The 11,804-nt window shown below is 49.7% G+C and overlaps 1 protein-coding gene across 1 annotated transcript in view; it reads left to right on the top strand.

Annotated features, from left to right (window-relative positions):
• Positions 1 to 6,667, top strand: part of Col20a1 (collagen type XX alpha 1 chain) — a 35,062-nt gene extending 28,395 nt beyond the window's left edge. Inside the window, exons 28-37 of the mRNA XM_059262118.1 lie at positions 2,173 to 2,268; positions 2,343 to 2,396; positions 2,497 to 2,550; positions 2,971 to 3,024; positions 3,946 to 4,017; positions 4,582 to 4,617; positions 4,698 to 4,764; positions 4,838 to 5,008; positions 5,404 to 5,481; positions 6,449 to 6,667. Coding sequence (XP_059118101.1) covers positions 2,173 to 2,268; positions 2,343 to 2,396; positions 2,497 to 2,550; positions 2,971 to 3,024; positions 3,946 to 4,017; positions 4,582 to 4,617; positions 4,698 to 4,764; positions 4,838 to 5,008; positions 5,404 to 5,477 — 678 coding nt within the window. The 3' untranslated portion in view covers positions 5,478 to 5,481; positions 6,449 to 6,667. The remainder of the gene's footprint in view (positions 1 to 2,172; positions 2,269 to 2,342; positions 2,397 to 2,496; positions 2,551 to 2,970; positions 3,025 to 3,945; positions 4,018 to 4,581; positions 4,618 to 4,697; positions 4,765 to 4,837; positions 5,009 to 5,403; positions 5,482 to 6,448) is intronic.
• The last annotated feature ends 5,137 nt before the right edge of the window (positions 6,668 to 11,804 follow it).

Here is an 11,804-nt window from a genome sequence, read left to right on the forward strand (position 1 = left end):
TGAACTCACAGAGACCCGCCTGCCTCTGCCTCCCAAATGCTAGGATTAAAGGCGTGCGCCACTGCCACCCAGCTATCTGTACAGATTTTTAAGGTAAATTTTTGTCTAGTGTACATAATTGCTCTGTCTCTTCTGGGGTTTGAATTTTGTAGGCTATTTTAAAAGGCCTCCCAAGGTGGGCATGATAGCTCTGCATGTGAAGGTGCTTGCCACCTAGGCTACATGCATTTGATTCTCAGGACCTACATGCTGGAAGGACAGAACTGACACTCACAAGTTGTCCTCTGGCCTCTACACATGTCCACACACTAATAAATGCATATTAAATACAATGAAAATTTAAAAGGTCTCCCTCAGTCTGCGAGTAGAAAGTGGACATCCTCTGGTTTCTCTGGATGCTGGCATTTTAGAGCTGCACGAGTTGGTTCATCCGCCGCTTGCTTGGTTTAAGTTGGGAGGAGCTATGTCCAGTCCTCAAAAAGTTAGCCTCTAGCCCCTATCCCCTGAGGATTCATCCCTGCTAGCCAGTGCCATCTTCACCTAGTCCTATCTCCAAAGCACACTTTACCCTCCTCACTGGTTTGTCTACCAGGCCACAGCCTAGCCTGACCAAATCTTTCTTGTCCACTGGGCAAATCCACGTCATGAATGACAGTTGGCTTCCACACCTACCACTTCAACAAGGGCAGAGCCAACCCACAGCAGGTTGTGTGTATGCTTGCATGTGCAGGTCAGAGGACAACTTTGTGGAATCTGCTCTCTCCATCCACCTTTACATGAGTTCCATCTTGCCAGCCTAGTCTGACCCTCTTCAGAACATTGCTGGTTCTCTTTGCTTATTCACTGTGGACTGTAGCGCTCACTCGTCCTTAGCTGGTGTTTTCACTGGGACCAAGTTCAGGTTGTAGCTGTACTTAGGAAGAAGATGTACTTGTAGAGTTTGCATTCTATCATCCAGGAGCATCCCGTTGTTGACGGGCTCAGGTTCATGCTGAAATATGCTTCCTTTTGCTGCTAGTGAAAGTGGTTGTCTTTGTTCTCATTACGGCTTCTCTTGTGGTGTATGTACAGGCTCTTCCCTGAGGGTTTCCCACTTGTCTTATTTGTGGCGTATTTTACTTATATCCCTGTTTTTCAGGCTCATATGAGATCACCTGCATAGTTACTTTTCCTTCTTCTGCCCAATGTTTATAACTCTGTTTTTTTTCTTCTTGCCTGGTGGTGTTGGTGAATAGTTCAGAACTCTGTCAAATGGTGTCATGTGGTGATACAGATGTCTTGGCTTAATAGTAATTCATTAAATGCAGTGCTGATTCAGACACTGAAACAGATACTCATTTTCATGGGATAACAAAATTCCTTTAATCTTAATTTATTTGAAATTTGAACAAACAAATCAAACAGACATTAAATAAAATGTATCGTTTATTTCAGTGGTTATAGACATGATCAAACAATTTTCTTCTTGAAGCTCCTTCCTATTAATTTTGCTGTTTCCCCACATGCTAAGTACTCTTGCATCATTAAGAAGCCATCATGGTGATGGTCCTCATCACTGTTTAGTATGTGGCAGTGCTCTGCATGGTGGTATTTTATTTATAGTTGTGCATTAATAAGACTGAGCAGATTGCTGCATCTTGTTTGGAACACTGATTTGCTTAATTTAAAAAAAAAACAGTTTGGAAGTGTTCCCCCTAATCTCAGTTTAAATATCTCTGGTGTCACCTGTCCCTTAGAGCTTGGATATCTAGTGAGAACCGAGTTTGGTGTTTGGGGATCATAGCTTAAGGAGATACCCTTTGTCCTCATTATCAGCCCACTGAGTTCCTTCTCTCCCCTTGGTGGTTTCTGTGCACGTCTCCTCTGGCCCCTTGGGAACCAGAGCAGAATAGGAAAACTGGGATGGGATAGAAGAACTAGCTTCAAATCCCAATGCCATTTTGGCTTGTTTGTGGCTCTGGATAAATGACCATGGGCTGGTGGTGCCCTACAGACAGGGTCTCCTCAAGACCCACTCAGGGTAGGCATAAGGGAACCTTTGTTCTCCAGTGAAGGTGCTTGTGGCCTAGTAGGAAAACGACAGCATGGTGAACAGGGCTGAGGGCAGGTAGAGAACAGGAAGGGATAGGGGATAGGCCTTCTCAGTCCTTACAATGCTTCTTGTGTCTCCAGGGAGAGCCAGGGCCACCTGGACAGACAGGACCTGAAGGCCCTGGAGGTCAGCAAGGGTCACCAGGGACCCAGGGCCGCACAGTCCAGGGACCTATGGTAGGTGCTGCTCTATACCCATCTTCTTCTGCTTTGTCTCTCTTCCCTGCCTCTCAGCCCATCTTCCCCTCCAGGGTCCCCCAGGAGTCAAAGGAGAGAAAGGAGACCATGGACTCCCAGGATTGCAGGTAATGGGTCAGGGTGGTGTCAGAGAAAGGATATGGGTAGGACCCTCCTCTGCATGTGATGTTGGCCTCTGCCTGGTGGACCATTCCTCTTCCTTCCCAGGGCCTCTCTGGCCAGCAAGGCATCCCCGGGAAAACTGGCCTACAAGGACCAAAGGTACTGTCTCCAGGCCTAGGAGGTGATGAGTGGGAGAGAGTGGGCCCAGGTAGAGTCTTGGAGACAGAGGCTCTGGGGAGTGAGGAAGTGGGGAGGCTTCCTCTTCCACCCAAGACTTCATTTTTCCCTAAGGCCTGGCTAGGAAGAAAGCCATCTCAGCCCACACCAAGGATAAATGGTGCCACCCTGGGGTTGGGTGAAGGGAGGCAGCTCCTCTAATCAAAGCTGGGCAATTGTACATCCCACCTTCTTAGGGTGGGTCACTTTCTTGGTACAGTACTGGCCTGGACCCAAAGGGCATCAAGTTGGTAGGAGAGAAATGCCAATGAGAAGAATATATCAGGGGCTGTGGGTGGGCACTGTAAAAGGCAAGGACTGATATAAGCCCCCATCTCAGTTTTCTCCTCCTCTGCCCATTAGGGAATGAGGGGACTGGAGGGACCTGCTGGCCTGCCTGGACCACCTGGCCCCAGGGTAGGCTCTGCCCAGAATCCCCAAGGCTCCCTGGAGCTGAAAAACTAGTTTGGGAGAAAGGCACTGAACATCACCTGCCACTGTCCAGACCACTTTGGAGGAGGGGCTTGTTCCTGCTACAGCCTTCCACAGGGCTCTGCTGGCATCTGAATGTCTGTACCTGGGAGCACCCCAACTCTACCCCAGAAAAGGCCCTTGCGCCTGGATCAGGTTCCTATGGAAATAAGCCCTGTACAGGCCCAATCATACCTATATCCTAACTCTACAGGGCAGGAGTACCAGGACTGACTGGGCCTGGTAGAGTAGGTGGCTAGACTACTATGGGGACGTGATGCTGTTCCTACTGTCAGACTTCCCAGCAGCTGGGACATCAAAGGCAGCCCTGTGACCCTGCAGAAAAGCTGGAGCTTCCTCACCTTGAGAAGACTTTCCTTCTTCAATCCCAGGGTTCTTTACTCTGAGCTCTGTACCCAATGAACCTTTGAGAGGGTACCTCAGGCCAGAAGCTGAAACGTATCCATGGATATGCTGCAAGGACTACTCTCTGGGGTTGGGGGAAGTCCACTGTGTTTCTGCCAGAGCACCCAGAGCCTATCAGGGCGCATTTCAGTGCAGAATAAACATGGATGGACAACTGGGTAAGGGGTGGGTAGTCTATCCTGGATACTGAGTGAAGAGTGGAGTGCCTATACGGAGTACTGAGCATAGGTAGGGTCTGTGCTGGGTGCTGGATGAAAATTAATGGTCTGTTATAGACACTGGTTTGGGAACAGGACCCGGAGCATGCTGGGGAGGAGAGCAAGGCCTGAGAGCACCTACGGTTAACCTTGTGGGGCAATGGGACCCTGGATATCAAGCCAAGTCTGGGGAAGGGAAGACTCCTTGGGGCTCAAACCCTGATATCTGCATTTTTTTTTGCAGGGGTTCCATGGTTTGGCAGGGGCCAGGGGCACCAATGGGGAGCGAGGACCTCCAGGGGCTGTGGGGCCAACAGTAAGTATCCCCTACCTCCCAGCAAGGCAGCCAAGTGACAGGGTTGGTGCGAACACAGATTCAGGGGTTCCCTAATTGAAGATTGGCCTGGTCAGAGCTTCTCATGGCTTCATGAGGACAGTTGGAAGGAGGCAGCAGTTGACTTTTGGGGATCCAGCTCCCTAGGTGGCCACCTTAGCCTTCAACCAAGAGGAGTAGGGTTTCAGCAGCTCAGGGCCCCTTAAGTGGGCTCCATAGCGTAACATAGAGGAAGAAGGAGGACAATGAGTAGGAGTTCTTGGCTCAGGCCGGCCTCTGGGTCAAGGGAGGGTCTGTTCTCAAGGCAGCGTTTCAGCTGTTTGGGACCTCTGCCCACACTCCCCAGCACAAAATGTACAGCTGGGGATAGGTTCTTTGCAGGTCGCTCCCAGCTCCACTTGGGACTGTTCCTGCTGTGGATGTCCAGCTTCACTTGCTCGCTGTGGGCTGGAGCTGAGGGCAAACATTCCTGGAGCCTGCCACATGCTGCCATGTCTGCAGCTCCTTGTCTGTGCTGACGGCTTTTTCCCTGTACCCCTGCTACAGGGTCTACCAGGGTCCAAGGGTGAACGAGGAGAGAAGGTGGGTGATGGCCGTAACCTGGAGACTGGGACTCCCTGGTGGCACCTGCCATGGGTCCCAAAGCCATGTCCTCCTTCCAGGGAGAGCCACAGTCCCTTGCCACCATCTTCCAGCTGGTGAGCCAGGCCTGCGAGTCAGCCATACAGAGTGAGTGAAGCCCACCCCGCCCTGCCTCATCCTTACCAGCAAGGCTGGGCCCAGCTGATGTCTTCTTCTTCAGCACATGTGCTGAAGCTGAATCCCTTCCTCAATGAGAATGCCCGGCCCCCAATGCCCTTCATGGTGGAGACAGCACAGCCAGGCAAACCTGGATCTATAGAGTCTCCTGGATCACATAATAAGGCTCTACTTCCTGGAGACGGGGGACATGCCCACCATCCTGAGGACCAAGGTACAAGGCTTCCTGCTCGTAGGAAGGATTCTAGAAGTAGACAGTGGTTAGTTCTTTGCACACACATGGGTGTATATACTTTTGTGTGTGTGCCTGTGTGTGTGTGTTTCCTCCTTATCAGTCCCTTTACCCCAAAGATGTCTTAATGAACCAGGAACAGCCTGGGGTACCCACAGGTGACCCTCCTGCCTCATTTAGGAGTAAAGTCCCCACTAAGGTACTTGCTTGGGTCTCAAAGACATGATGTGTTGCTGTCATGAGGCTCAGCCTTTGGCCAAGGGCTGAGCCTCATGCTTCCCGAGAGGACCCAGCCTCCCCCTGGACAGACAGGGCACAGAACAGGAGGCTGAAGCTGCTACATTTCCTGGTCCTGCAATGTCCCCCCTTCCTCTCAGGTGAGCCTGCAGCTATCAGCCACATGGGCAGCCCTGGACTGCAGGAGGGGCAGACCCCAGAACCCCTGGAGTGAACAGGTGAATTTCTCTCACCATGCCAGCCGTGGAGCAAGAAGGAGGGGCAGCTGGAGTGGAGATACCTGCTTGGGCTGCACAGTGAGAGGGTGGGAGATGGTGCTGCCTCCATCTAAGGGGCACTGTCTAGGAGAGTGGGATAGATCTGCACTTGTGAAGCTGGTTGTCCTGCAGACCCCCACTGGGCCAGCAAGTATGGAGGAGCCACAGAGTAGAGCAGAGGTTTGAGCTGCAGGAGTGTGGGTGCTCATGAGCCTTGGAGGAGGGGAGGCAGGATTACAGAGACTGGGCCTCAGTAAGGCACCCCAGTGACCACCTGGCCAGCTGAGAGCTCCTGAGGTCTCAGACAGAGTACTTTGGGGTTTCTGAGTGTGGGTGATAAGGTTGAGATGTGGGGGGTGGGGGGGTGGGCAGGATCCAGCACCAGATGACCTCTTTCCTTTCTCTGGATGTCCTGAGCAAGCTTCCCATGTACAAACCTTCCTGAGGAGGTGTTTCTAGGTGCACGTGTGGGGGGTAGGGTATAGTGAACACAGGTGGGCGTGAGCACAGATAAGCACAGGTGAGTTCTATGAACACAAGTGCAGGTGAGCCAAGTGAGCACAAGGGGCACAGATGGGCTCACATGGGTTCAGACGGGTGCAACAGCATTGTCTCAAGTAGACGACGGAGGTGGAGGTGTCTGGGAGCAGACTCCGCAGGCACAAGGGCTCAGGGGTGCTGAGGTGCAGGAGTGGGGAGCCACCAAATGGACAAGCTAGAGCACTGGGTGAGTATGGCAGCCTTGTCCCTATTCAGGAGACCAGAGAACAATCCAAAGTTCTGCTCTGTTCCCATGTCACACCAAAAGCTAGTGTGTGGAGTCGTTGAGTTCTGTCACTCTGGGGAAGCCTGGGCTCATGGTGCCAGGAGGCTGGGCCATGCTCTCCTAGGCTGCAGTCTAGCTGTGTCTGCCCTTCTCTCTTGCCAGGACCTCCTCTCTGCCACTCCAAATCACTCTGTACTGCCCCAACACCATCACCCACATTTTTTTGTCTCAACACTAAGAACAACTGTGTCCTGGAGAGATGGCGAGGGGAACCAGAGGAAGACCCTGAAGCAGCAGGAGTCGGGAGGGGAAAGGGTGGCACCTCTCAAGTCCCTTCTTTGTAGCACATCCAAGTTCAGATAAACCTCTGCTTGCTCATCAGCCTATGTGAGGTGTCTGGTCACTGCTGGGAGCTGCCTCCCACCACTCATGTTACCTATTCACTTAAAACTCCAGGATTCTTGGGCCTCCTCAAAGCCCAGACTCCTTCCTCTGGGCCTCATCAAGGCTCAGCCTGGATCCTGTGCTGACCCCTTTCCATTCTCCACCCAAGGCAGCAGATGACTGTCACCTGCTCATTCACTGCTCATCTTCACCCTATTAAGACACAAACCTGCTCATGACTTCCATTTCTCAGGGCTCCTTGTCATTTCAGGGGTAAAATCCAGACCTCCTGCCAATTGTAGAACATGGCAGGCTGTCTACTATGGCTACCCCTGGGCCTTTACATGTCATATCTGCTTGGTTCTTCCCAGGGTTCCATTCCTGACAGTGTCTCTCCCTCAGAGCAGTGCTCTCACATCAGCCCTACTGTCTCTTTCAGTCCCCTTTGCTTCTGGGTGTGAGCAAACCCACCCCTGTCACCAGTCCAAGAAGTCCAGATTCCCTTCACTTCCCTCAGCCTCTGTGCTTGGCTCCTATTGTGGTGATGTCACTCGAAGACTTGGTATCTATGGCCTCTTGTCTTCAGGGTCTCAGAGCAAGGTTGTCCCTCAACAGCACCTCAGCTCTGGATCTCTCTCCACCCTGAGAGATCATGCAAGTCTTCCATCTTACCCCACCATTCCAGTCAAGGGTCCGGGATGGCATGAATTCATGACACCTGCATTCCCAGTCCTGAACAGCTGAGTCAGAGACTTCTGTTTCCTTTTTCAACAAATATTAAGTAATTGGCCCACTACTTCCATCTGTGTAGCTAAGCAAGAAAAGTCCAGAAACAAAGAGGAAACCCACATCACTGGGGTAAGGGTAAACATTTTAACAAGGAACAAGAGATGTTTGACACTGACTGAAGGAATAGTCTACCACAACTCAATGTGTGTGGGTACATGGATGTATTAATGCCTGCATACATGTCTGTCCTCTGTGTGCATGTATAGTATCTGTGGGTGCATGCACATCTGTGTATATATGCACATGTGTTTTTATGCAATGTTGTGTGCATACATGTTTCCCTGTGCCTATGGTTGCATGCTTATGTGCATGCATGTCTCTGTGTATACATATGTCACTGCATGTATGCATGTATTTGCACATGTGTGCAGCACTGGTCTTCAAAAAGCTGTTATAAATAATGAGTAGTTCCCTCCTGGACCTGCATGTACACACATACATTCTAAGACACATATATACATGTACATAAATGAACCCTCACACTCCAATCATGAACAGCAGTTATTCAGGTTTAGGCGTGTACTGACAAGGAGGAGGAAACAGCTGAGGATAAAAACACTGAGACAAACAGTCTATATCAGACAAAGAGGAATTTCTGTTTTCTTTGGTCTATTAATTTTTTTTAAAACACACGATGGACCATGGAGGAAAGGAAGGACATTAATAACATGAAGCCCCAAATCACAGGGATAAATGAAGGAAGGACTGTGTGTGAAAAAGAAACAGAAACCAGGTCAGCAGGAGACACAGTGAGATGATAATGCTGTTGAAACCATCAGCAAGCTGCAGGATCAGAGGGGAGAAGTGTCCGGGAGTCAGGAGAGATTCAGGGAGCTTGTGACAGCAGCCTCACGTGAGGCCCAGAGGGAAGAAGCAGCAATAAACAGAGCACTGGCATTTTGGGATGACAAGACTTTGAAGATTTGAGCATCAGAGAAAGGCCTAAGATCTCAGACTGATGACGGGGCATGAGAGTTGACGAGTGGGTTGTGAAATGTGTCCTTGATGTCATACAACATGTTACAAAGACTGGGAACATTCATCAAGAAATCCTCCTGGAGAGAACCTATAGCCCAAACTACCAGACAATGAAAATCTGAGGCAGCAATGAGGTTCCAGGAGAGCAGAGGGGAAAATGCCAAATTTCATATTAAGGATTGGGACAAAGGATATTTCAAGGACCACAACACTTCCAGGTGTAACACACAAACCCACTTTGAAACTCATGGGAAGAAGCTTTTGTGAGGAGGGAGTCCATGGCGACCTCTGCAAAGGACTGGGGGAAACCGAACAGGGGGGACAGCAACCTCCCTCCACCTTGGGCAGTCACACAGCAACAGTCTAAACTAAGATCATTCTATGTGCTGTCAGGAGGTGGAGGCAGTGATGTTTCCGATCAGTACAGAAAGGCTTTGAAGCACAAGTATTTGCTATAAGCAAGGAGCAGCTTCTAGAATAAGAACCAGCAGAGTAAGTGTCCAAAGTGGCCGATTAGATCAGGCTTTCCTCTGTGGAGGGGATAGAACGCATTAAACAATAATCTCCCAGTGTGGCAGAAATTGCTGTAACTCTCCAAATTCCACTGAAATGTAAGACATGGTATTCTAGTGGATTCGTCACTTGTCAGGTAATACACGGCTAACACAGTCCTCAACTTTGTCACACTTCTTTTCAGTTCAACAAGAGCACATGCTCTGCTTGGCCAGAGTCCCACGCACATTTGAAAAGAGTAACCATGCTTTCTGTTATTTTAGAGAAGGCTCCAGAGATGCTATCCAGGCCCAGCTGGCAGCAATGGTGTTAAGTCTACTCTAGCCTTGTGTGTTTTCCCAATAGAAACATGTAATACATTTTTTAATTATTATAACTTAGTGTGTGTGTGTGTGTGTGTATGTGTGTGTGTGTGTGTATGAGTTTATGCGCCTGTGACTTGTGGGGACAAGAGGTTGATGTCTATTGCTTCCCACCTTATTTTTTGAGATATGGTTACTCACTGAAACTACAGCTTGCCCGTTTGGCTAGACTGACTAACCAGAAAACCCTGGGAACCTGCCTGCCTGAGGGGAATGCAGGACATGTTTGAGGGGTTTACAGGTAGCCGCCACCACTCTCAGCTTTTACATGGGTGCTGGAGATCTGAACATGGGTCTTCATGGCTACGTGGCAAACACTTTCTTTACCCACTGAGCAGCCTCCCCAGCCCTAGATATGTTTGTTGTTGTTGTTGTTGGTGGTGGTTTATTCAAGACAAAGTCTCACATAGCCCAGATTGACCTCAAACCCAACATGTAGTTGAGGGTGACCTTGAACCCTTCACCCTCATGCCTCTACCTCCCAATGTTGGGATGAAAAGCAAGTATGCAGACCATAACCCCTCGACACCAGCACTTCTTATACAATCACAAACTGGGACAACCCAAATGTCCACTGCAAAAAGAATGAATGAATAAATGGTGTAGCAGCCATACAGTGAGCACGTAAGAACTGGCCGTTCATGGTAAATAGATGAATCCTAAGCAGGCTAAGGAGAGGAAGCCAGGCACAGGCGTACAGCCCACAGGATGGAACCCACACAAGCTAGATGCAGAAATGGATACACTCAGTGGTAACTTCTGGGTACTGGTGGCATAGGCAATCACAGAAAGAAAGAAAGAAAGAAAGAAAGAAAGAAAGAAAGAAAGAAAGAAAGAAAGAAAGAAAGAAAGAAAGAAAGAAAGAAAGAAAGAAAGAAAGAAAGAGAAAGAAAGAAAGAAGGAAGGAAGGAAGGAAGGAAGGAAGGAAGGAAGGAAGGAAGAAAGAAAGAAAAAGAAAGAAAGAAAGAAAGAAAGAAAGAGTATGCAGGCACGATGATTGTCTGTGTATTCTATCTGTATGTCACCCAGGAGGTCAGCAAATAGCAAGAAATGTCAGGCAGGATTAAAGTAATGGAAACTCCTACCTGCAAACAGAAAGAGCAAACAGCACATCCGAGTGGAAAGTGTTTGTGAATAATCTAAATCCCAGCACAAACTCCAGTGCCTGACAATCCCACCCTTCCCCTTGGCATTGTGTCCTGAGCAGTATGCTTCCAGCTGTGGGTCAGCAAATCAATCTGGGGAGCTTCAACTGGCATTTTTCTACAGATTGAAACAGAAGAAACGGGAATCAAGCAGCAGGAGCCCAGGCGTGTTCTCAGGTAGCTTTTGGGAAAAACAAAAGCAAAAACCTGTGCGTACACCGTGGACACATACCAGGGATTCTCAGGTCTCCCCGCCCCCTCCCCCAAAGGTCAGGGCAATTCCAGGACCAGTTAGTGGCTTTGTGCTGATGGATCTCAATTTGTGTGGGTGGCAGGTGGCCCAGAGTATGAAGCCCTGGACCTCAGATGTTTCTAGTGGAAAAGCACCAGTGTCCAAGAGCGATGACAACAGTGAGATCACTACCACCCTGTGGGATGAGTTATCTACTGGGGTGGATGCCAAGGCTCTGTGCCCAAATCTCAGTTTACCAGGGAGACAAGGGACTCCCGTAGTTGATGGCACTACAGGAAGGGTGTCAGTTGCAATTACCAAGAAATTGTCATGCCAGGCAGCTGCCTGGGGATAGAGGATACCAGGTCCATCAGTAGGTGAAAGGGATGAGGGAAGGAAGTGGCACCATCTTCACAGGGGTTTCTGTGAGCGGCTCAGGCTGCGTAGAGGAAATAGCCTGTGATAGCCTGGACACCTCCTCAGACTCTAGGCTACAAAGGGGTCTCTAGTTGCCTTTGCTTTTGTGGCTGTCTCTTGGTGTAAGTTTTGTAAGGAATAGGTACTACGGTACCATCAGCCAAATAGGTGGGGTAGGCGCCAAGCAAGCTGAGCACCAGAAACTGGTCAGCCGTGGAAGCGGCAGTCTTGAGTCTGATAGGCCCCCAACATGTCAAGACATCATAGCATACAGAAAGCAAAGAAACATGATTAACACAAAGAAAAATGGCAACACGTGCCCACAGAGATGGATGCAGGAACTCAACAGCACCTTGACTGACAGCTGGAAATGAGGGCAGGGCTACACACTGATGGAGAGACACCACAACTCGGTTTATTGGGACAGAAACAGCAACTAAGAACCAACAAGCACACAACAGCAATGAGTCTCATGCACACAGCACTGCAGGTGAGCCCTGGCCACACAAGTGAAAGAAGCCAGACATCGCAGAGTCCAATATGGGATCCCGGACACATGACCAGGAGCCAGCACGACTGGTCTCCAGGATTCACATTTGAGTTGATGCTGTCCATGGGAAGGAGGAGAATGGGAGGGCTGGGAACTTTGGGGGAGACACTGTCTACAAATCAGAGGGACTGGGACCACGCGGTCTGGT

This window comes from Peromyscus eremicus, chromosome 4, assembly GCF_949786415.1.
Source record: "Peromyscus eremicus chromosome 4, PerEre_H2_v1, whole genome shotgun sequence".
NCBI classification, from domain to species: Eukaryota; Metazoa; Chordata; class Mammalia; order Rodentia; family Cricetidae; genus Peromyscus; species Peromyscus eremicus.